The sequence below is a fragment of the Tursiops truncatus genome, chromosome 19, assembly GCF_011762595.2.
Source record: "Tursiops truncatus isolate mTurTru1 chromosome 19, mTurTru1.mat.Y, whole genome shotgun sequence".
In the NCBI taxonomy this organism is placed as follows: Eukaryota; Metazoa; Chordata; class Mammalia; order Artiodactyla; family Delphinidae; genus Tursiops; species Tursiops truncatus.
The window spans coordinates 17,668,216-17,695,177 of NC_047052.1; the positions used below are offsets into that span (position 1 = coordinate 17,668,216).

At 40.1% G+C, this 26,962-nt stretch overlaps 1 protein-coding gene across 7 annotated transcripts in view; it reads right to left on the reverse strand.

Annotated features, from left to right (window-relative positions):
• Positions 1 to 26,962, reverse strand: part of HAS3 (hyaluronan synthase 3) — a 198,238-nt gene that overhangs the window by 81,977 nt on the left and 89,299 nt on the right. For 6 of the 7 annotated variants that reach the window (XM_019935618.3, XM_073796869.1, XM_019935616.3 and 3 more), the window contains one exon: positions 18,028 to 18,168. The exons of the other annotated variant lie outside the window; for it this stretch is intronic. In XM_019935618.3, coding sequence (XP_019791177.1) covers positions 18,028 to 18,168 — 141 coding nt within the window. The remainder of the gene's footprint in view (positions 1 to 18,027; positions 18,169 to 26,962) is intronic. 7 annotated transcript variants of the gene reach the window in all.

Genomic DNA, 26,962 nt, shown 5'->3' on the forward strand with positions numbered 1-26,962 from the left:
CTGGTCCATGAACAAACACCAAAATTGTCACTTGATTGTCTTTTTGAAGGGCTGGAATCCTATTAATTCTATCCTGAAGAGGAGAACAAAAAAATTTCCCCTCTTCTTTACCATCTTCAAAGTGGTAACACTTCTGATTTCCTAACAGGAGGAGATGACTGATAAATGGCCTTGTGAAAGCTGCTAAAGCCATATACTTGATGTACGTTAGGGCATTAGAGGGTTGAAGCCAGTCATCTGCTCTTGATGGGGCTTGCCAGGGAGGCAGGTCGCAGTAGTCACTGGGCAAGAATGCTGAGTAGTCCCTGGATAGAGTCCCCCCTGCTGGTGTCTACATGTCAGGACCCACTTTACTCCCTCAGGCTAATTGTTGATCTGCTGCTTTTGGTGTTCCGTTCATACTGTTATCCTTTTTAAGGTAATGTAACCAAGAGGTGACTCTGAGCTAGAAGTAGGTTAGCAAAGATTTCAGGGCCTCTTAGCCCTCCCTTTTCTGGTTCTAATTTCATTGTATCTCATCACACAGACCACATAGGCATTGATGATTTGGTTGCAAGTTGCAGGTAGACAAACTTTGACAGGCTTAGATGTAACCAAGGGAAGATCTCAGATCTCTGTGGGACAAGTTATTAAAGAAAAACAAACTTGTTAGTAGGACTATTGTTGGTGCAAGTGACTTACCAGGTATGCTTTAAAGAGACACACAGACCTTCTTGCCTCCAAATATTTCTTCTATTAGCAATCTGTATTGCTTCATAGTCTATTTAATCATTAGAACTTTATTTCTTTAGACTAAATAGCCTCCTTACTCAAAATGCAAAACCACCCCAAGAAGGGCAGCATAATAGGAGGCTGTCATCCACACCTTAGTGAATATCAATATACCTGTTACCTCCTTTTTACAAGCTTGGAAGGAACAAGAAAGACATGAAATAATTTCTGAAATTTGATGAGTTTCTAGTCGAAGAAAGTTTTAAGTGGGAGGAGAGAAGAAAAAAAAGGTAAGCGAGGGGCACTGAAAGGAGAGGGAGAAGACCCTACTTTACACTTTGACTCGCAAAAGGATGTTTTCTTTCCATGTCTTCAAATAAGAGCGATGTGCAAATAAGAACCACAGATAAATATCTTTTGGACAAAGTAAAACAGTGTACAGGAAATGCTTTGTACCACTGGATTTTTGGCAACTCAGTGAACTAAAGTAACGTAGAAACAAAGACAGTTTGAAACAGGATGCCAAGACTTCTATAGTTATGTATTAACTAGCTTACTCATTCCATCTCAACAGCTCATTGAACGCCAAGATTGGTTTAAACAGCATATAAACTTTCAGTTTATACAAAGTTACCCTACAAGGAAAATCTACAACAAATGACTCTACCCTAGTGTGTTACTGACACGAAAAAGAGATTAGTTCTCCTGAAAAGTGTGCTTGAGACAGTAACAGACTTCAGAAACATGGTGGAATTTTCCTGAAGGGTGGAATTAACAAAATAAAGCCCAGAAATGTGATCACAAGAAAGGAAAAGTTCCAGGTTTATGGCAAGTTATTTTAAAAGATGAAAGAAGATAAAAACTAGATATTTTAAATGAAGGAGACTCTCTTTACAATTCTGTAATGATGAAAGTAGTAAAACCATTCCAGTGACTTATTTAATTCACTACATAAATGTTCAAACTCGTTAAAGCATGCCCAAGAGTTAGTTAGCCTCATAATATTGACAAACGTAAATCAGGAAGCCTGTGGCCTGAGAATATAACTTTATGTTTAAATTATTAACAGAGGATCCTTCAACTGCTATGAAATCAGTCTTTACCACATCAGGCCCAGCAAAAAGAAAATGAAGTTACAACTTCTTTTAAAGGGAACATTATATTCTAATTAGTTGGTTTACTCTCTTGCAAGCCCATAAGTCAAAGTGAATGCAAGAATCTATTACAAATCCAAGAATCTATTTTAAAACTTGTAAATAAAAGAGAAAATCAGATGTTTCACTGTCCTGTGTCCTTTCACAGACACAATAAAGGATCCAAATTATAATGCTTTAATTTACTCTAAATTGGAATTAGGGGTGTGAGATGAGAAGACAAAAGTATGAAGACACTGAAAATAAAAATAACAGCAGAGGGCTTCCCTGGTGGCGCAGTGGTTGAGAGTCCGCCTGACAATGCAGGGGACACGGGTTCGTGCCCTGGTCCGGGAAGATCCCACATGCCGCGGAGCGGCTAGGCCCGTGAGCCATGGCCGCTGAGCCTGCGCGTCCGGAGCCTGTGCTCCGCGATGGGAGAGGCCACAACTGTGAGAGGCCCGTGTACCGCAAAAAAATAAAAAATAAAAATAACAGCAGAATTAAACACTGAAACATTCAAGTATACAGTTGTCCTTCAATATCTGTGGGGGATTGGTTCCAGGACTCCCCAAGGATATAAAAATCCAGGGATGTTCAAGTTACTTAACTGGCCCTCCGTATCTGCAGGTTTGCAGATAAGTAGGGCCAACTGTAATTGTGTCATCTTTAAAGAATGGACTCTTTGCCAATGACATCTTCTATCTCCTGAGCTAATGAATGCAGCTGGTGATTTCAGAAAAGAAATGCAATATCTACTCAAATCTACTTAAAGAGGTTTAATTATAAAGGGTAAAAGTTTAAAGTAGGATACAGAGTTTAAAGTAGGATACAAAGCTTGATTTGATGGGAAGAAAAACTTAAGAATGATTTGGAAAGATTAGTTACTTCCAAAGAAACTTTGTTGAAAAAGCAAGCAATGAAGGTCTGCCAAAGAAATACATATACATGCACTTGAATAATGGTTACCTTAGAATAGGGCCAGCAGACTTTTTCTGTAAAAAGCCAGACAGTAAATAAATACTTTTGGCTTCGAGGGCCAATTTCTGTTTGTCATTGTAACTACTCAATTTTGCCACTGTAGTGCAAAAACAGCCATAGACAATACATAAATAAGCATGACTGTTTCAATAAAACTTTACATGGACACTAAAATTTGCATTTCACGTCACAGAAAATTATTCTTCTTTTGCTTCCCCCTTCCACCAACCATTTTAATGTGAAAAACATTTGTAGCTCATGGGCTATACAAAAACTGGCAGCAGGTCGGATTTGGCCCAAGGGCAGTGGTTTGTCAACCCCTGTAATTCCTTAACATAAAAGCCCCATGGAATGTAAATTGGTGCAGCCACTGTGGAGAACAGTATGGAGGTTCCTTAAAAAACTAAAAATAGGACTACAGTATGATCCTGCAATCCCACTTCTGGGCATATATCCAGAGAAAACCATAACTCAAAAAGAAAAACGCAGGACTTCCCTGGTGGCGCAGTGGTTAAGACTCCGCGCTCCCAATGCAGGGGGCCCAGGATAGATCCCTGGTCAGAGAACTAGATCCCACATGCATGCTGCAACTAAGAGTCTGCATGCCACAACTAAGAAGCCCATGTGCCGCAACTAAGGAGCCAGCAAGCTGCAACGAAGAAGCCCGCCTGCCTCAACTAAGACCCAGTGCAACCAAATAAATAAATATTAAAAAAAAAGAGAGATACATGCACCCCGATGCTCACAGTAGCACTATTTACAACAGCCAAGATATGGAAACAACCTAAATGTCCATTAACAGAGGAATGGATAAAGAAGATGTGGTGGGCTTCCCTGGTGGCGCAGTGGCTGAGAGTCCGCCTGCCAATGCAGGGGACACGGGTTCGTGTCCTGGTCCGGGAGGATCCCATGTGCCGCAAAGCGGCTGGACCCGTGAGCCATGGCCACTGAGCCTGCGCATTCGGAGCCTGCGCTCCGCAACGGGAGGGGCCACAACAGTGAGAGGCCAGTGTACCGCAAAAAAAAAAAAAAAAAAAAGACAACAAGAAAATAATAGCAACCAACATTTATTCACCCCTTACCATGAAAGATGCTGGTTCTGAACACTTTACATATATTATCTTTTAAATTTCATAACCACCCTATCAGGAAGCTACCATAATTATCCCCATTTTACAGATAAGGAACAGAGAGGTTATGTAACTTGTTCATAACTATTAAATGTGTTAGAGTCAAGATCAAAACTTAGGAATTTATGACTCCGGGGGTCACGGTGCATACCTCTGACAGAGAAAGGTAAAATGTGTCCCAAGGTTAAATCTATACATCAATTTCCTATTTACCTGCCTAATGGCTGCCACTGTAGGTGGTCCTACCTCTCTACTTTAGTCCCTGGCAACCCCAGTACAGGAATTAATATAGTCGTAAATACATCTCTATAATGACACTCAAATATTTATATTTATAATGACACAAATATTTCATATTATGTATATTATTTCATTTGAGCCTCTCAACATTTCTATGAGAATAACTGGGTGGATTACACTTGGTGGAACTGCCAGGTGGATTATAACTCCATGTCCACTAAATGTTAAGAGGTGACAGTCTCTCATTTCTTCTTCTGAATTGTCTATAATGTCTATTTTTTCTCACCATCCTCATGGACATCCCTCTAATCAAAGTCTTCATCTCTTTATGCCTAGAAATGCCAAAACAGCCTCCTAGCTATCTCTCTGTCTCCAGCCTCTCCTTTCTTCACTCATGTTTCATGCCCCTGCCAACCATACCTACACATCTGTCATCACGTGGCTTCCTTTCTTAAGAATCCATAGTGATTCCCAAACGCCCGTCACATCAAGTCCTAACTCTGCCCAGTGTTCAAGGCTCTCTGTGGTCTGCCCACCTTCTCTATCTAGCCTGACTACCCAAGGCACCCAACACAACTTGCTATAGGGAGACAGGTCAAGTCCTCCATTCGCAACACAGGCATCCCACATTTGTTCTCATGCTTTCTTTCCTATCTGGGGACATCATTTGCCTTCTTTCTCACATGTAAATCCTCATTCAATATCCATCATCATCTCGTTCCCAGATTGCCCAACAACATCCTATGAGTCTACCTGCTTCTAGTCTTGTCCCACTCTCATCCTTCACAGAGCAGCCAAAATGATTTTGCTAAAATGTAATTATGATTAATTCTTCCCTCCTTAAAATCTCTCAGTGACTTCCATTTAAAGTCAACATAAGGCTTCCCTAGTGGCGCAGTGGTTAAGAATCCGCCTGCCAATGCAGGGGACACAGGTTCAAGCCCTGGTCCGGGAGGATTCCACATGCCACAGAGCAACTAAGCCCATGTGCCACAACTACTGAGCCTGCGCTCTAGGGCCCACGAGCCACAGCTACTGAGCCTGCGTGCCACAACTACTGAAGCACACGTGCCTAGAGGCCATGCTCTGCAACAAGAGAAGCCACCTCAATGAGAAGCCTGAGCACCACAACGAAGAGTAACCCCCACTCGCCTCAACTAGAGAAAACCTGTGTGCAGCAACGAAGACCCAACACAGCGAAAATAAATAAACAAACAAATAAATAAATTTATTAAAAAATTAAAAAAAAATTAAGTCAACATAATTGAAATCCCTTAACAGAGCACATATGGCTCTTTATGATCTTGGCTTCTTGAGCTAAGCCAGGCCATAGAAACCTGGCCGGAATTTGAAAAAGGATGAGAATGATGACTTCTTCTCTTGTAACTTTATTTACTCCCACAGCAGTAAACAAGCAGGACAGAGATTATGAAGAAGATAAGGATTCAGGTGGGTGAATATAGTCTCCCATTGTCTCTCTTGGACCTCAAGGAAATGTGCTGAAATTCAGTATGTGAAGACTAGACTCAAAGCAGCTTGTAGCTAAGGCTGAAAGACCTGAAGTGAGATTTGAGCTATGGCCCACTGCAGGTAAGACAAAGTTTGAAGTTTGAGTCTAATTTAATTGCCTGTTAAAACAAAAATTTAACAGTTTGGAGTACCATAACAGAATCTATAGCCTTCCCAACATAATTTAATAATGTCCAGGACATAATCCAAAATTACTTGTAAAACAAAAATATAACTCATTCTCAAGGAGAAAGATACTCAAAAGAGGCCAAAACTGAATGATACAGACATTTCAATTATCAGAGATGGATTTTAAAGCAGCTATTATAACTATGTTCAATGAGGTAAAGGAAAATATAATGAATGAAAAGATAGGAAAATATTTGAAGTTTAAACAAAAAACACCACATTTCTAAGTAATCCATGGTAGAAAAAGAAATCACAAGTAAAGTTAGAAAATATTTTGAAATGAAAACACATCAAAATTTATGGAATGCCACTAAAGTAATTCTTATAGGATAATTTATTGTTTTTAATGCTTCCTTTAGCAAAGAGGAAAGGTCCAAAATCAGTGATCTAAGCTTTCACCTTGAGAAACTAGAAAAATAAACAAGTTAAACCAAAAGTTTATAGGAGGAAGTTGTTGTAGGCAACCCCTAAAATGGCATCCTACAATCCCCATGTCCTGATATTCATACCTTATGTAATTCCCTCCTGTTGAATTAGGGCTGAACCTATTGACTTGCTTGCAAAAAACAGAATGTGGCAAAAGTAATGGGATGTCAATTCTGAGATTAGGTACAAATGACGAAGACTTTCATCTCGCTTGCCCTCTCCTGCTCTCTTGATTGCTCACTCTGGTGGAAGCTAGCTGCCATGTTGGGTTGCCCTGTGGAGTGGCCCATGTGGCAAAGTGCTGAAGGAAGCTGTGGTCAACAGTCAGCAAGGAACTGAGGCCTTCAGTCCAACAGCCTGAAAACAACTGAATCCTGACAACTATGTGAGTGAGTTTGAGAACTGCTCTATTCTCAGTTGATTCTTCAGATAAGACTGCAGCCCAGCCAACACCTTGATTTCGGCCTTGTGAAAATCCTTGAGTCAGAGGCACCCAGTTAAGGCATAACTGGCACCCAGTTAAGGCATAACTGAACTCCTGAATTACAAAAACTATGAGATAAATGTTTGTTGTTTTAATCCGATAAGTTTTGAGGTAATTTGTCATGTAGCGATAGATAACTACAGCAAGAAATATTAAAGATAGGAGGGAAAACCAATGAAATGGAAAACCAAAAAACAATAAAGAAAATTAATTAAACTAAAGCTAGTTCTTTGAAAAAAATGTTAATACAATTGATAAACTTCTAGTTAGATTGACCAGGTAATGAGTAGCACCGTGTAAAGAGAGAGGACTAAGGACAGAGCCTTAGGGGACTCCAAACTTTGGAGATCTGGTAGTGGGGAAGGAGCCAGCGAAGAAGACTGAGGAAGAAAAGCCATGAGGTAAAGAGCCATCAGGCAAGTCTATTCCATGGGAGGCCTGGAGAGGAAGGAGTTTCAAGAAGGAGGCAATGGTCAAACATATCAAATGCTACTGGGTGGTCAGGTAGTATGAGGATGAAGAATTGATCATTGGCTTTTTCAATATTTTGGTTGATAAGGGAATGCTGGGGATAAAAGTCCCCTCGGAGTGACTTGGGAAGAAAATGGTAAAGGAGGTAGTGCAGCCAGCAAGTTCAGACAACTTTTTCTAAGAGTTTAACTGTGGAAGAGACCAGAGAAACAGGGCTATAGTTTGAAGGGGGTATGGGGTTAAGAAGGTGTTTTGTTTATTTGTTTAAAATATATTCAGTAGAAAGAAGAAACTGACGGTGCAGGTAACCCAATTGAGAAGCAGTTTTACTTCAGGGTCTTTCAGCCTTGAGAAATAACAGAAATAAGTCCTAGTTGCCAGGACCAGAGTTTGGTGGTGGGTGTGCCTTCTTTCATCTTCCCAGAGGTAACTGGAGTTTTCATCCTTACGTGTGTTGGGGGTAGGAGGGGGTGGGGGAGATAGTACAAACCCGGTCCCTGGCTTTACGTAAGAAGGCTGGTTTGAGTTCAGTTCCTGTTTTCTTGAGGCAGTTGAAATTCTACCCAAAACTGTCTGGTGTCCCTACAGAGCTGAGGCTTTGGTCCTTGAAGAGTAACTGCATAGAGTTTGAGGTAATAAATAGCATTAATTGAGTATTTACTATATACCTGGCACTTTACATTTATTAACTCCTGTAAGCCTCACAAGAGCTCTGTGAACTAGGTCTTATTATGATGATCATTTTACAAATGAGGAAACAGGGACAGAGATATTAAGTAACTTGCATATGGTCACATATTCAAGATTCAAGAAATGGCAGCTTTGGGATTTGAATGCAGGCAGCCTGACTTCAGAACCCAAGGGTTTTATAATAGTTTATACAGAGGAAAAATATGGGAGTAAGGATTCATCATACAACATATAATAACTTGGGCATGCTGATCTAAAAAAAATTCTCTACCTTAACATCAGAACCATACACACATTGTGGGCAATGATTTCATCTCATTTTAGCAACACATAATCTATTATATCAAAATAATGTCATCAATTTGATTTTTTGGCATTAAATTGGCAAAAAAATTGGCATCAAATTTTTAATTTTAAAATTTTATTTTTTAAATATTTATTGATTTATTTATTTGGCTGTGCCGGGTCTTAGCTGTGGCATGCGGGATCTTCGTTGCAGCATGTGGGAGCTTTAGTTGCGGCATGCGGGATCTTTATTTGCGGCATGTGGGATCTAGTTCCCTGACCAGGGATCTAATCCGAGCCCCCTGCATTGGGAGCATGGAGTCTTAGTCACTGGACCACCAGGGAAGTCCCTAAAATTTTAAATGTATATGTTTCTAAAGCTGTAAATGAGCTAAAATATATAACTAATTTTATGTTTTTGCATATTTACTTAATATTATAAGTAAATATTATTTTAACCAGAAAAAGTAATGTCTGCTCCTCAAAAGACACCATTAAGAGGAGACTGGTTGGTGCTGCAACTAAGAGTTTACATGCCGCAACTAAGAAGCCCGCATGCCACAGTGAGGAGCCCATGTGCCCCAACTAAGACCTGGTGGAGCCTAAATAAATAAGTAAAATGAAAACACTGGTAGAAACTATTTGCAATACATATATGTGACAAAGGACTTGTATCTACTCCATATAAAAATTCTTACAACTCAATAAAGACTTGGAGAAATAAAGAGAAATAATCCAATGAAGAAATGGAAAAAGATCTTAACAGTTACTTCACAAAAGAGATACAGGAATAGAAAATAAGCACTTGAAAAAACATGAGCTGAACACAATTAGTCATCAGGGAAATACAAATTAAAACCGCAATGAGATGCCATTATGGATTCATTAAAATGGCTAAAAACTAAAAAAATAATATTGATACCAAGTGTTGGCAAGGATATGGAGCAACTGGAACTCTCATACCTTGCTAGTCATAATGTAAAATGGTACAACTATTTTGGAAGGTGTATAAGAAACTACCAAACTGTTTGGTAGTTTCTTATACACCTACCATATGACCCAACAATTCCACTCCTAGGTACTTACCCAAGAGAAACATATCTATCTATATATATATCTACATATCTCTATATATCTCTCTATATAGATAGATAGATAGATCTTCACACTAAGACTTGTACCAGAATATTCACAGCAACTACACTCATAATAGTTCACAACTGGAAACAACCTGAATGTCCATCAACAGGTAAATGTATGAACGACTGTGGTATAGTCATATAAAGTACTACTACTTAGCAATAAAAAGTGGTGAACTATTAATATACACAACATGGATGAATCTCAAAAACTTTTGCTGAGCAAAAGAATTCAAACATGAAGGGTATACACTTTATGATTCCATTTATATGATGCTCTAGAAAAGACAAATCTAACGTATAATAAGAGAAAGCGTATCAGTGGTGGGCAGGATTGGGGTGTGGAATGGGAGATGATCTGGGCACAGAGGAACTTCCTGAGGTGATGAAAATGTTCTATATTTTGACTATAGTGATGGTTACATGAGTTTATATCAATCCTCATTGAAATGTGTACTTAAAATGGGGGCATTTTACTGTATGTAAATTACACCTCGGTAAAGTTGATTTCAAAGAAAGCAAACTGCAGACTAACAGTATGTAATAACAGTAAGAGTAAAAGTAATAGTATGCTAATGTTCTGTTTTTGTAAAAGAAAAAAAGCCCATATAAAAAGCCCATATATGTTTGCATATACCTATAGGAACACAGGGAAAGGTGTGAAAGAATATATACCAAACTACTATCATTGTTTACTTTGGGAGGTAAGAATATTAAATACAACTAATATTTGGGAGAGACTGGATTTTTCTTTATATACCCGTGTATTAGGCTCGTGGCAATAAGCGTGCACTACTTTTGACCGTGTAGTAGTTGGTATGCAGGTATGCTGCCAACACACCATCCCTGACCGCCGTTTCTCTCATCAAGAGTCAGAGGCTACTTCCCTTCCCCTTGAACCCGGGCTGATCTGGGGACTTACTTTGACAGTAGAATGTGGCAGAAGTCATACTAAGCCAGTTCTAGGTTTAGCTCTTAATAGGTCTGGCAGCTTCTGCTTTCGTTCTCTGGGAAACCATTCACCATGAAGCAAAGAAGTTTGACTTAGACTACTGAATGATGAGTATCCACACACAGGGACAGACAGAAGCCATGTGGAGGAGCACTAGGGTGCCCCAGTCAAGATCCCAACTGAATGCAACCTCCTGGGTGAGCCCAGCCTACACCGCACGCAGTAGAACCACCAGCTGAGCCCAGACAACACCATGTGGAGCAGATGAGCTGTCCCTGCCAAGCATTAACAATATTACAGAATTCTGAACAAATAAATGGTGGTTGTTTTAAGCCACTATGTTCTGAGGTCCTTTACTACACACAAAGGAACCAAAACATATGTTATGAAAGAAAAAGCCCTTACACTAAAATTTTTAAATTAGCAAATTAAAAGTTTAAATATTTCTGGAAACTACCTAATTAGAATGCCCTTAAGTTGATTCATTATAATGCTGCACCTTTAAACAAATTTTGTTGAGTAAGATACTTCTAAAGGCGATTTGTCATTCCTTGAGTAGTCTTATACATTACTTAATAGCAAAATGAATTAATAATTTATTACTTTTTTTTTTTTGGCTGCTGCCACATAGCTTACAGGATCTTAGTTCCCCAACCAGGGACTGAACCTGGGCTCCAGCAGTGAAAGCATGGAGCCCTAACCACTGGACCACCAGGGAATTCCCAGCAATTTATTACTTTAAACAAGACTTTTTTTCCCATTGCCATCAAGACCAACAAAATAACACAAAAGAGGACTTTTTTTAGTCCATTCACTTTGAAAAACACAATCTTCAAAAGATATTTTTCTCCATTTGACAATAGACACAGCAGGGGGTTCAAAAAGCCCTATCCCACCCACAATTTCAGGAAGTAATCTGTCAGTATATAAACAATTTAAAATATAAACAGCCTTTGAGTGAATCCACTTTGGCAAATATCAATCTTACAGAAATAAAGGTCCAGTTCTTTAATATGTACATATATATGAAATATGCATATATACACATACAATATATATTTCCATTAGCACACAAATATGAGAATTTATATTGCAGTACTGCATGTCATACGAAAAAAAGTGAAGTTTCATCCATAGAGGAATGGTTGAATAAGTAAACTGTAGTGTATCTATACTATAAAATATTATGCAGCTGTTTAAAAGCTTCTCCCCTCTGGGCTTCCCTGGTGGCGCAGTGGTTGAGAGTCCGCCTGCCGATGCCGGGGACACGGGTTCGTGCCCCGGTTCGGGAAGATCCCACATGCCGCGGAGCGGCTGGGCCCGTGAGCCATGGCCGCTGAGCCTGCACGTCCGGAGCCTGTGCTCCGCAACGGGAGAGGCCACAACAGTGAGAGGCCCACGTACCCCAAAAAAAAAAAAAAAAAAAAGCTTCTCTCCTCATCTTAATTCTGAGGCCAACCCAACTGGAACTCACAGTAGCCTGCTAGACAAATCCAATTATTCCATTTTCCTTTGTTTTCTACAACCGGCTAGAAGAAGGTGTTTGTCAGAGCAGAATTTGGAGCTGAATTTGCCCCTCTCTGGGCAGGTATCATCAGGTTTTCTAAAATCAGATTACGGGCTTCATCCTGGAGCTGGATGGGATCACGGGTTGCTCATCACTTGGATGAACTCTGAGGTGGCAAAGTGAATGCTGAACTAAAACATAAAAATTAAGCAGGTGATATGGAAAAGAGTTGACAAAGCACATTAAATAAGGGTGTTCTGCAGGTTGTAAGAGTTAGAAATATACCCTAAAGCCCAGGACCTACCCTTCTCCTGGCACATAGAGGAATTTGAGAAAAGGTACCTCCTAACCTAGAAGTATAAGCTGCTTTGTCCCCACATTCCCAGTGTCATTCTAGTTGCCGTGGCACACTCCCAACAGACCTGAGATTTAGTTCTCTTCCCTCATTCCTCTTTCTAAATTAATTCCTGATCTTTCTTACAGAGTTCACTGAAGGTACTCTTAAGATGAAGCAATGTGAATATGGCTTTCTATTTCTGCTCTCAGTTTTAGAAGTTTCTGACCTAGAGTAAACTAGAACTTGTCTGAGCTTGCTGACTAGAAGACTACGTTCTGCCTCTAAAAATAAGTGCTGTGCTTTGTATGTCATGGTGACACTACCAGGTCTAAGTTGTTCTTCTAGGGCAGCAATGGGTTCACACTGAGTCATGCATCCATCCATCAGTCCTTCCCTGACCTCCTTCCCTTCATCCACACCCCCCCCGCGCCGCAACATTCTCTGACAGGTTCCTCCATTCATTCTGGGAGCAAAGGTACACATTTTAGAGATAGCTGGTCAGGGTTAGAGGATAGGTCTGAAGCCATGGAATAATTTTTCTCTGTGAGACATTAGCAGTCTCATTCACTGCTGACAAGAGGATCCCTTTCTGGAAGGCAACTTAGCACTAAATATCAAGAGCCTTAAAAGCAGGCACATACTGTGACCTAGTAATTCCTTTCTAAGAACCTATCCTAAGGAAAGAATCAAAGATTCACCAAAGGATCTACGTATAAGAATAATCAATAGCATACTTCTTATAATCCTCATAAAGTTCCTCTTAAAGTAAGGAACTGGAACCACCTAATTAAACAATATCTTTCTAGAAGATAATTAAATAAAATTATGATAAATTCAGGTTATTAATTAATAACAACCAATAAATCTTATATTTTCAAGAAATATTTAATGACATGGAAAAGTGCTTATAATGTTAAAATTTTTTAAAAAGCAGGATACGTACAATGTAATTACAAGTCTGAGAAAGAAAAAGAAACTAGAAGGAAACATCAAAATGTAAACAAAGAATGGTTACTTCTGAATGGTGAGACTATTAGTGATTATTTTCTTTACACTTAATATTTTCCAAATTGCCCAAAATTATCACGTATTACTGATACAATTAGGAAGGGAAAGGTATAAGAATAGATTTTAAAGTTATATCTCTCAGAAAAATTGACATGAGGAAGAAAAACAGAAGGAGGAAGAGAAGAAAAAAAATTATTCGGTCTGGGCTCCAACTTCCAAGTTTGGCCAGATTAGTATTTCCAATTTATATTAATATAAGTATTTATTGAATTGAACTATACTGATGCTAACCTAGGCAAACTTGGCAAGAAGCATTTCATTTAATTCTCTGAATTTTGCTGAAAAATTCTCCTTTCAAAGTATGTGAACTCTAATCCTTGACTGTTGTTCATTGCTGCTGAAATCTATGAATGCTGAACTCCCAGACGAGTATCCAATTATTCATACATCCAATCCACCTTTTCACCTTCAGGCTATGCTGTGAGTTGAAAATCTCTGAAAGCTAACATACAAAGCCATTTTTCAAAAACTGACCTGCTGTTCTTGATAACGATGAGGAACTGATGTAGCCCCAAAGCACTTTGCCACATTCAACTGCAGGGTCCCAAAGAGAAAAAGACAGACAAGACCGTTTCCTCTGAGCTCCCATAATACCCTACACAGGCCTCTCCCTAAATTAGCAGGTCACCTTAGAAGATCTGTGTATGAGTTGACGGCTCTGATTAAACTATAAGCTCCTTGAAGGAAGAGACAGTGGCTTTTTCGTGCTCCTATTTCCAGCCCCAGGCACAGAACCGGCCATTCAGTGCCTACTCAAAAAAAAAACTCAAAATAAAAACCTTCTACATTTCAAAACAAAGGAAACAGAAAATATGAACAAAACTAAAATGTAAAAAAACCAAAGAAATATTTACAACATAAATGTTAGTGGTTCAAGATCTGTAAATATATAAAGCTTTTACAAATTAAATAACAAAATCAACACCCCAATGGAAAAATGAAGAAAGGATAGGAACAGGCAATTCACACATACACCCTCCACACACACAAAAATTTAGCTAATAAAAATATGAGAAATATTTAACGCTGTCAATTGAATAAATGAAAATAAAAACACAATAACATTTTTTTATGTATCTGCTTGATAAAAATAACACATAGCATATATAGTGCTGATGAGGGTACAAATATTCTCAAACATTAAAATATAAACTGGCACAATCTCTTGGGAAGATAATTTAGCAATAAATATGTTTTAAAATATGCATATGCTTTTAAGAAATTCTACTTTTAGAAATTTTTCCTAGGAAATTATCGTGGATCTGCACAAAGATTTAGCTACAAGAATATTCATCTTAACGTAATTCATAATAGTGAAAAATTAGAACAACCTTTAAGCTGGTCAGTTGAAAAAAATTATGATACATTCAAATGATATAGCCTCATGCAATCATTAAAAATTATAGAGGATGTGGAAAATGTGTGTTAATGACAGGAAAAAGATGCTTAATGACATGGGAAAATTTTCAGGATACAGTATTGTGTATTGGGTAAGAGACTGGGTCTGGAGTCAGATTGTCTGGATTGAAATTTTGGATTCATCATTAATTAGCTATGTAACATTAGGCAAGTTAGTACCCGTCTCTGTATCTGTTTCCTTATGTGTAAAAAAGTGTAACCTCTATGAAATAACAGCAACAATCTAGGCAACAATCACCAGTGGTTACTTAAAACCAATAGGAGGAAGGTTGATGGGGAGGTTTATTATGGATGTATCCTACTAGAAACACCACTGATCAATCTTCACATCACTAAAATGAGACACCAGACATCATACGCCTTGTAATGTGAGACAACAGGAAATACAATACACAGCACAGCCTATGAAATATTCTTGCCCCCTAAAATTTGACCCAAACTTACCCACGTGTCCGTATCTATCAATTTACTGGAAACATGGGGATTTAATTCCATTAAAATGAGGTTCAGACTTCCCTGGTGGCGCAGTGGTTAAGAATCTGCCTGCCAATGCAGGGGACACGGGTTCAAGCCCTGGTCCGGGAAGATCACACATGCCGCGGAGCAACTAAGCCTGTGCGCCACAACTACTAAGCCTGCACTCTAGAGCCCACGTGCCATGACTACTGGAGCCCATGCACCTAGAGCCCGTGCTCCGCAACAAGAAAAGCCACCGCAATGAGAAGCCTGTGCACCGCAATTAAGAGTAGCCCCCGCTCTCTGCAACTAGAGAAAGCCCGCGCACAGCAACGAAGACCCAATGCAGCCAAAAATAATAAATAAATAATTTTTTTAAAAAAATGAGGTTCAAGGACAATCAAAATAAATTGATGCTGATAAAAATTCAGAATAGTGCTTACCTCTGGGGCAGGTATAGCTTAGGAAGGGAAAAAAGGAAACTTTATGGGTTATTAGAAGTTTCTCTGTACTGATCTGGGTGATGGCAGATATGCAGAGAACCATAAAACTACACTATTAAAATTAGTGTACTTTATATACTTTTCTATATGTATATGATACTTCAATCTTTTTTTTTTAATGAAAAGAAAAAAAAAGCTCCTGCTGATTTTCCACCATTGTCTAGTGGCAGGATGAAAAGTAGATGTGGTTAGGGAACTGAAGCCAAGAGGAAGCGGTAGTACTGCACCTGGCTCCTACCTATGGGCCTGTGTTCCCATGGAACTCCCCCTACTGCAAAGAAGAGCTGGGGATGGGGAGAGCACAAGGCCTGGACCACTGAAACTAGGGTACTTATTAAAGAAGTCTCATAAAGTGGCTGTCACAAGGATTTCCACACCAATAGTAAACTGAGGACATGGGCTATGTTGTAAAAATGGGCTTTAATTTCACTTAAAGGATTTCAGTCAGCCATCTCATCTATGCACCTGGACAAGTTGGTAAGGTGAATTAGAAAGTAGCAGTTAAAGCTAAGGCAATGTTTACAGCTGGATACTTGTTAGAGTAGGCTACAGGAAGATTAGAACTTTGAGAACTGATGGAATATGCTTTGAAATGCCAGAAGGCAGTTTTGGAAATTGGGCTAATTATAGGACTATGTAAGGAGAAGCAAGCCCTCTCTCCCACTCAACCTAGTCCTTCATCCCCACCTTCAATCTCACCACAGGAAATGATTTGGACTGGCCCGTGGAGATGGAGAAATGTGCCTTTTCAGCGTTTATCAGGCCAATGATAGCGGTCTACCAGAAGTCACAGAGAACAGGCATGTTTTGTTGATGCATCAGACACATCCTTCTCAGATTGATGATCACAATGATACACACAAATGGAAGTCAGAGGTACATTTGATTCTGTAATACGTTAAACTTAACACTCACACCTATTGTGAGACAATCATTTCTCATAATGGTGCACTTGTCTGGTATGTTTCAGACCCATATTTAAGACTAAGGCAAATATAGAAAGTTCGCCCTTCTTCAAAGGGCAGAAAAAAACACTTTAAATTTCACTCTCATGAGATTTTCCTTTCAGCAATAAAAGAATTTAAGTGGTGGGAGATCTAGGTTCTATCTTCTTTAGCCAGAGGGCCACCCAGAAATTAGGAAAATTAAGGGCTACGTTCGTGGAAATGATGCATGGCTATGTGGAATCTTTGGAAATCCTTAAAAATGCTGGTGAAGGAAGAACTCGACGTAAATTCTTGATATAAGAGGCAAAAGCTAGTTTGCTGTTTTTTGGGTTTTTTTGGTCACGCCATGCAGCATGCGGGATCTTAGTTCCCCGACCAGGAATCGAACCCACGCCCCCTGCATTGGAAGCGCAGAGTCCTAACCACTGGACCGCCAGGGAATCCCAAAGCTAGCTTGTTTTTCAGAACCTTTCCCTAGTGGGTAAAGAGTAAAATTATTTTTTTTTTTGCGGTACGCGGGCCTCCCACTGCTGTGGCCTCTCCCGTTGCGGAGCACAGGCTCCGGACGTGCAGGCTCAGCGGCCATGGCTCACGGGCCCAGCCGCTCCGTGGCATGCGGGATCTTCCCAGACCGGGGCACGAACCCGTGTCCCCTGCATCGGCAGGCGGACTCTCAACCACTGCACCACCAGGGAAGCCCCAAGAGTAAAATTTAATCCTTACAATAGCCATATGAGGTAAGTGCTATTAATATCCTCTTTTTATATATAAGGACACTGAGGCACCAAGAGGTTGAGAAACATTCCCATGATCACAAAGCTGATAAGCATTAGCTTGGGATTTGATCCCAAGCAGTGTGACTCTAGAGCCCACGGCCTTACAACTCTCAGCTTGTGTGGTTTTGAGCAACTTCCTTTGAGTTGGTAGGTTCAATTCTTAGCACTAGTATTTACCAGCTGAATGAGTCTTGAACGAATTTCTGAAGGTCCCTGTGCTACAGTTTCCCCATCTATAAAATGGGTCCAACAACAGCCTCTTTACAGAATTTCTTAGGAAAATTAGATGAGATTATATACACGTAGAGGACCTGGCACACAGAAGTCATTCAACCAGAGTTAGCACTCTTCTTTCCCTGTCTAACATTCCCCTTCTTTTCATGGTTGCTGCTGCTCAGCAAGTGGGAAACTTCTCATTCCAGCTCTGAGGAAAATCAGGGCCCCAACATAGCTCAGCGGAGGAGACTAAGCAGTTGTAGAAGCATGGGCACTATTGCTGCCAATCTCTTGGTACGCGTTGGACATTTGCTAATTCCTTGAACAGGAAGTAACTCACCTCAGCCCCCAAATTGTCCTCACCTTGCTAGCATAACAAGCCTCCAGGTGCACAGATTTGGTTCCACAGCCATACTGCTCCCTGACCCCATTCCAGATGCTGGAACAAGAAAACTCACCTAATGCCCTGACAATTCGCATCAGGATTTCCCCGACTTTCATTCTGGTCTCCAGTGTGTGCTTGTCTTTACCGCCATCATACTGTGCCAACAGGCCAGGCAAGATTTTCTCAGGGTACACATCTGAGAGAAGGGCAACCCCTAGGGTTGAAAATAAAAAGAAAGAATTTATTAGTGTTAAGCACTGAAAAGAAAATAAGCCCAGACAGCCTGTGATGGGATGAAAATAGAGACATCTAAACCCACCTCTGTCATTCTACCAGCAAGGGCTGCCCTGTATTTGGAGTGACAACATTGTGAGTGGAAAGAGCATGGGTCTCAGAGTTCACACTCCTGGATTCTTCTAGTCTCAGGCCTATATGATCTCTAAGATCACTTTCAGCACTGACATTCTACGATCTATGGATTCTAGACTCTGGAAGCAGAGGCTAGATGATTACATATCATGGCAGGGATTTACACAGCAGTGGGAGAAGACCAGATCAAATGTCCTCGAGGGAGTCTTCCAAGTCTGAGACACTAAGGTTCTATGACAAGTATCGTCGCTGCCCACACATCAGTCTTAAGCACAGCAGTGCTTCCTGTCTTTGCTGCAGTTCTTTACCCCAGTATGAGTTTTCTCTGTAAAACTGTCAGTGATGAGAACAATTTCTGTAAGGAAATAAGGAATGCAAATTCTGGGCATGATTAGTAGTAGACTGTGCTTCCGGCTGAGTTCCCTGATCAGAATTAGGAAGATCCTGCTCTTGAGTCTCCCTTCCTAGTACTTGCTGATCCCCTCTCCCATCACGCCAGAACTCCTAGATGTAGAATCTGCAGCAGTGTTATCATTATCTGAGCCCAACCCCGTATGGAGTAAACTTTACAGGGGCTGACAGAGGAGGTGAGACATGACTAAGACAGGACCAGAAATAAAGCCCCTAGTCTCAAAACTATATAAATACAAATTCCATTACTTGGGGGGAGGGGTTAGGTACTATACTCTAAAGAATAGTGAGGAAAAAGGAAAAAAACAAATGAAGGAAGGAAACTCAGGTCTCAAACTACACCCAGGGTGAGACTGCTTCTCACCACCTCTACCTCAACCACTCTGGTCCATCATTTCTGGCCTGACTTTTTTCAAAAATCTCCTAATTGGTCTCCGTGCTTCTACCCTATTCCTGCACTGCAGCTGGAACTATCTGGTCAAAATGAATCAGACCTCATCATTCTTCTGCCCAAACCGTCACTGGTTTCCCTTCTTCCCTTAATATGAGCAGCCTCCATCCCCCAGCTGCCTTCGCTCTGCCTCTGACCTCATCTCTTACCATGCTCTCCCTTCCTCACTGTCCTCCAGCAACTGAGGCTGGAACTCCTAGCTGTAGACCACGCTGCTCTGGACCCAGCATCTTCGCCTTACTTCTCCCTCTGCCTAGGCTGCTCCTCCTCCAGGTAGCCCATGGCTTGCTCCTAAAAGCCCATCATGTCTCTGTTCAAATACCACATTCATCGTATATGAAATAACAGCCTCCTTCTTCTACCACTCTTTATCCTTCTCACCCTGCTTCATTGTTCTTCTTAGCACTTAACAGTACCTGAAATGATATATACTTATTTATTGACTGCTGTCCCCAGAATGTGAGCTCTACAAAGTCAAGGATTTTGTTTTGTTCCCCACTGTAGCCTCAATGCCTAGAAGAGTGCCAGAACATAACAAGTGCTCAATAACTATTTGTCAAACGAATGAATGAATAAAAGGGTTCAAAGATACAGTCTTGATATAAATTTCAGGAATTAAGAAAGAGAAGATGGGGAAGGAGTAATATAAATGCTTGACAAATCTATAATTATTTTTTATCTGAGTTTACCATTCTTCCATTTAATTTGACAATCTTGCAGGCAAAGTCTATATACTGTTTTCTATGTTATAGGTTGGGGTTCCATTCTCTTATAAATAGATATACACCAAGGCGATGCAACTGCTGTGGGCTACACCTGCTTGTCCATCGTCTTGTCTGCCCTCCTCACCCCTATACCTTTTCATTGCCTGAAAAGCCTGGGAAGTCTCTGCATGTGGGTCTTAAGCCACATTTGTCTTCCTTTTTTTTTTTTGGTGTTGGGGTAGGAGTTTATTAATTAATTTATTTACTTTTGCTGTGTTGCGTCTTCGTTTCTGTGCGAGGGCTTTCTCTAGTTGTGGCAAGTGGGGGCCACTCTTCATCGCAGTGCGCGGGCCTCTCACTATCACGGCCTCTTTAGTTGCGGAGCACAGGCTCCAGACACGCAGGCTCAGAAATTGTGGCTCACGGGCCTAGTTGCTCCGCGGCATGTGGGATCCCCAGACCAGGGCTCGAACCCGTGTCCCCTGCATTAGCAGGCAGATTCTCAACCACTGCGCCACCAGGGAAGCCCTGTGTTCCTTTATGTGGCCTCCAGTTTTACATAAACAGAAGCTCTGCTCTTTAGGGAGTTTCAGGCTGTGGCAGAACCTGAATTAGACAGCTTCCCTGTTGGTAAAATGTGACAATGCATTTGTAGGTAGCTCTATTACGCAAAACGAGGGGTAAGTTTTTGGAGGTCCAAGGTGGAGTTAGAGACCTCCTAGCATAGGAAAAATGTCTGCAGCTAAGAAAAGGATAAATGAAGGAAACAGCTTCCACATTCTAAAAGAACCCAAAGGAAAAGTGAATTGATAGTTGGTAACTGCAATGCTGGCACATGTTTTATCACTGATGTATCACAAGGCCTGGTATGTATTACAGATCTGTAGCAGTCATAACTACTTCTTCATCAGAAGTTCCTAACTTGAAATTCAGTGGATTTGTTTTCTTTTAGGAATATAGTTGTGACTTCATAATGGAACTCAGTCGTAAAATGGGATTTGCTCTATAAAACTTTGATCTATATCGAGCTTTTCTGAAAAACATGTACTACTAAAGTTCCTTCTACTGTCACTTATGCCTATTTTTATCTCACTAATCTTTAGCAGAGAAGTTATTTACTTCTATGAGAATATCCTGCTGTATACTTCAAAACCAAATGAGCTCTTGATTTCCTCTCTGTAGCAGACAGGCATTTTGGTTGCACACAGCATCTACTCTCTCTTCTGGTAACAACACCTGCTGTTCCTTTGGGAAATATCCCTTCCCTACTCTCAGTCTATGTAGTTTGAGTGGGGCTAACTACCCACTTTCTCTCTCCTCATGTGTTAACAAACTCATGTCAAGGCTGCCTTAGGATATTCCATGCCATCACCACCACAATGTTTGGTTCAGGAATGGGGGAAGAGACTCAATCCTGGAGCCAATTTTGGAACTACCAGGAAAGATGAACTCCTGGAGTCTGTGGGGGGGGGAGGGAGGGGGGATTGTTTTGTTTTGTCTTCTTGTTTTTGCCTGTAGAAGTGATTAACCTGGAGCTGCCAGTGGCCATCATGTGCAGAAAGTCAACCCCAAAATGGTGCAAACACAGAGGAGGGTCAAGCCAAGAGAGGAAAGGAGAAAAGGAGAGAACTGTGTCGTGCTTTGAGCCCCGGGATCCAATTATACATTTACTCACTAGAACCCTTGGATACATAAGCCAATAAATATCCTTTCATGCTTATGCCAGTTTGATTTTTTTTCAACCAAAGGAATCCTAATATATCCTTCTTCAGGTTAAAGAAACAAATTCAGATTTTTAAAAAAACTTTTCCTATAATGCCAAACTTTTAGTTCCACCAGGGAGCATTAATTCTCCCAATCTTACATAAAAAGGTTGCCAATAGCAAAGTACAATTTCCTTGCTTCCCACAGTCCCAGGTTAGCAATTGTTTATCTTCCTGCTGGCCTGCTCCACAGACTGCTGCCAAATGGCTCTCTGACTGAGTTTACCTTCTCAGGATACAGTTGCCACCTATGACTTTATGAATCCCTAGGGGACAATGGTTCCTTCCTCACTCTTAGACGGAGCAGTGAAGAGAATCACATATGATGGTTAAGACTATATAACAATTTAAAGGGATGAGATTTTGTGTGGCTGTTTTGTTTCTTCTTTGAAAAGTTTTTTGAATTTTGACAACTGAGGAAGCCTGACCATAACCTTCATATGCCCCTTGGCCCCTCCTTTGTAATATGAAAACAGGGTAATTTCTGGGTCAGCACTAGCTTTAAGGAAACATGACACGTCAATCCCTTTGGCAATAAGGACCAAATGATCGTGTGAGAGATACCTGCTCCTGCTCTGATCACAGGAAAATGACTATGCATTTCAAGATGTGGTGTAACAGATAAGATACAGAGAAAGCAAAGGTGAACCAAATCTGGCAGGAGTTCATGAAAGCGTTCTGATCTGCGTTTTGGGGCAAAGCACAGGATAAGGCAAATTAACCAACTGAAAAAATATTATTGAAAGTACTTTATGCGACAAAATAGAGACAGTCAACTTTGTAAAATAACTGGTTTTTTTCCCCAAAAGACTTTCATTACAAAGCCAGAAACGTATTCTGATCCAGTATTGACTTCAAGATGATCCCTCAGCATGCTGCTCAGTGATTCTGCAGACCTTGGGCAGTCACCATAGTTTAGGTCTCACTTTACACAGTGCTCTTGCATTGTAGGAAAGACAGTCTAATCCTAAATGTCTTTGCTGACTGGCTCTATCCCAGGAATCTGCTACGTCATCCCCACTTTAAAACCAACCAGATTTATTCCCCTGGGCAGACAACAACCTACCTTCCAAAATACCCACATCAACTTGGAAACCACCTACTCACTTGAATTTCTCAGGTATTTCTGCAGAAAACTGTTAAGAAACACAACTCCCCACATATTGAATGATTCCATTTATATGAAAATGTCCAAAATAGGCAAATTTACACACAGAAAGTAGGTTCAGTGGTTGCTTAGGGCTGTGGGAGTCGGTGGGGGGGAATAGGGACTGACTGCTAACGATATGGAGTTTCTTTACGGAGGGTAAAACATTCTAAAATTAATTATGGTGATGGTTACACACTCTGTGAATATAATAAAAAACACTGAATTGTATATTTTACATGGGTGAATTGTATGGTATATGCATTATATCTCAAAAACTTGTTATTAAAAAACTGTAAGAGTTGTACAACTCAAAAGAAAAAAAAATCCGATTAAAAAATGGGCAGATGATCTGAATAGGCATTTTTCCTAAAGAAGACATACAGATGGCCAAGAGGCACATGAAAAGATGTTCAACATCACTAATCATCAAGGAAATATAAATCAAAACCACAATGAGATACCACCTCACACCTGTTAGAAGGCTATTATCAAAAAGACAAGATATAACAAGTGTTGGAGAGGATGTGGAGAAAACGAGACTCTCGTGTACGGTCAGTAGGACTGTAAATTGGTATGGCTACTGTGGAAAACAGTATGGAGGTTCCTGAAAAAATTAAAAATAAAACTACCATATGACCTAGCAATTCCACTACCAGGCATTTATCCAAAGAAAACAAAAACACAAACTCAAAAAGATACATGCACTCCTATGTTCATTACAGCATTGTTTACAACAGCCAAGATACGAAAACAATCTAAAAGTCTATCAATGAATGAATGGACAAAGAAGACATGGTGTATACACACACACACACACACACACACACACACACACACACACACACACACAATGGAATACTATTCAGCCATGAAAAAGAAAGAAATCTTAACATTTTCAACAACATGGGTGGACCATGAGAGAATTATGCTAAGTGAAATAAGTCAGACAAAGAAAGACATCCATAAAAAAAAAGAAGCAGCTTCTAAAGAACTCTTATGGAATAAATACTAATATCTATTGTTAAGTGAAATGCAAGGTACAAAACAATGTGTATAGAATTCAACTATTTGTGTACAAAGGGGAAATACATACACACATTTATACATTCATAAATAGTTCTGGAAGGATACACAAGTAACCAATGATATTGGTTGTTTCTAGGGAGGGAAATGGAGTGACTAGAGGATAAATAAGAGAGAAGAGACTTTTTACTCTGTATCTTTTGGTACCTTTTGAATTTTGAACCATGTAATGTATCAAATATAACTAAATAAAATACAAGTTAAAAAATTGTGATAAAGGGCACAGTCTTTTAAATAGAACAGCCCCTTTTAGAGATGAAAATGTAAAAATAATTTTCAATCAAATATAACAGAATGATCACAAACATCTTCCTCCTGAAATCTCACTAAAGTTATAGTCAAAGAGTAAAAAATACTGACAAACAAGGATAAAAAGAATATAGGTATCAAAGGCTGAAATCTGGGACTTCCCTGGTGGCGCAGTGGTTAAGATCCACCTGCCAATGCAGGGGACACGGGTTCGATCCCTGGCGTGGGAAGATCCCATATGCCACAGAGCAACTAAGCCCAGGCACCACAACTACTGAGCCTGTGCTCTAGAGCCCACGAGCCACAACTACTGAAGCCCACATGCCACAACTACTGAGCCCACATGCCACAACTACTGAAGTTCGTGCGCTCTAGGGCCCATGTGTCGCAACTACTGAGCCCACGTGCTGCAACTACTGAAGCCCACGCACCTAGAGCCCGTGCTCCGCAACAAGAGAAGCCACCAAAATAAGAAGTTCACGTACCACAATGAAGAGTAGCCCCCTCTCGCTGCAACCAAAGAAAGCCTGTGCGCAGCAAGGAAGACCCAATGCAGCCAAAAAAAAAGGCTTAAGTCTGAGTAAAGAGAGCAAAGATGGGACAAAATAATGATATATATTTGATAGAGTTGTTGGATCATTTGTAAAAAATCAGCAATAATTACATAGAAAACTAAGCAAATATACAAGAAAGGACAACTGAACTAGGTTTAGCAATGAATAACATCCAGAGTCAGCAACAAGCACTGCCCAATGATTTAGCCAAAAACTGTGATGGGGAAATGGCAGAAGGAGAAGGGGTAGAGGCGTGCATGTGCAGGCATGTGTGCATGTGGATGCTAAATCTTCATCTAACATACAGGAAATTAGTAGAAAATGTGCAAAATTTTTAACATCGAGATCCATGAGAGCATTTTATTTATAAATAGGGAGGTAATTACTAGAAGAAACTATTTAAACTGGGGTAGAGGGGATGGTTATCTCTGAGGACTGTAACCATGAGGGGGTAAGCAGGGCAGGAGACAAGCTTCTTCATTCTTTACAAACTATGTTCAGAGAAATTAACAGAAATAAGTTTGTTTTAAAAACTAGAAAGAAGGTAAAATGTATATTAACCTGGGAGGAAGCTCTAGTTTGAAAGAACAATGACGGTGAAGAGGTAAGGCACAAGGAAATTTTCCTTCTGATGACAAAAAGATAATCACCAACCTGTGATTGTCCTCTCTTGTTGCAGCTCAAGGACACAAAGATAAGGTAGAACCTGAAGAGAAGGAGACTACTACCCTCTAGCAGGGTATTTCAGTTGTTACATTAGAGACCGCTCATTATAATGGAAACTAACAATCATTTCAGCTCCAAGAATCCAGGAAGCTGCACAAACTGGAGAAGTTGGTTATTAAATCAAGGAAGTATGGGGAACTCAACTGAATAGCTGGGCTCTCCTTGTAATCAGAATAAATGATAGCGTCTAGCATGCCAACGTGATGTTAAGTTTCTCTAAAGCTCCAAGGTTGTGTTAAGTGTGGACAAGCCCCAACAACTTTATAAAGATTCAAGATGAGCAAGTGTTACTCAGGCCTGAGGAAAAAAGAGGGTTAGACTAATAAGTTGAAGATTTTTTTGTAAGAATGGCGGTACAGTACCCAGTGTCTGCCTCTTTAAATCAAGATCTAAATAATATACTCAAACACTAAAATAAGGCCAATGTATTTGCTTACATTGTTCTCTAATTCCCATTTTGGAGGGCAAAAAGTTAAAATTAGTAATAATCTATATTTACCGACAGTTCACTATACTTGCCGGAAGCCATTTGGATCATGAAATATTTATTTATTATAATAAATAAAAACCTAATAGCAAGGACAGTAAAAATTCTTAACATTTAATGAGTGCTTTCAATATGCTGGGCATGGTCCTAAGTACTTTATATGCATTCATCCCTTTAATGCTTCCAACAATCCTTTGAATTAGATGCTACTTTCATTCCTAATTTTACTGAGGGAGAAGCTGAGGAACAGAAGGGTGAAAAATATGGCCCAAGATCACAGAGCTGCCATGTGACAGAGCAGGACTGCAAACCTTCATCTGCTACCCACCACCCACCCGGCTGCAGTGCCTAGGAGAAAATAACTGCTGGAATAGCACTAGCTTTGCAAATCCTAACCCCAAAGATAGCAAATCTTATATTTTTCAGTATTCATCAGCCATAAAGTTTACTTTCTGTTAGACTCCAAGGTCAGAGGAAGGACAGGCACTCTGCACAATGCATCCCGTATGAACAGGGCAGAATCCTCTTGGGTCTAGTTGGGCTTCACAGGGACTGCCTTGTTCTTAATTGGTGTATTTATTTATATCTATCTTTATGTGGAAAAGGGAGGTAGTAATGTTAATGAAGTTCACAGATGACTTTAACTTGAGATGCTGCTAACATTAGTGATGACAGAGGAGACATACAAAAGGAAATAAAAAACTTAGATTTTAGTGAGTTTCAGTTTTCCATCAGTGATTCCTAGACACCTCCACTCCACATATTTATGGCTATTGCGAGTCCCCTAAATCTCTTATTCTATTACCCTCCCCCAATAAATAAAATAAAACCCAGAACAGCACCAAAAAGCTTAGAGTCCACTTTGTCAGGACTGCTTCTATCAAATACTTCTGCATGATTCAGAACAGAGGTGAGAAAAGTGAGCCTCAAAAACATGATGATCAAGGGTTCTGTAGTACATACAGAAATATGAACAAAGCTGCGCTAATTGACTGAAGGCATAAGTGAGGAAGGAAGGAAAACAGCAATTACCTCTGCTTTGAGAGTAATCACTGCCCTAT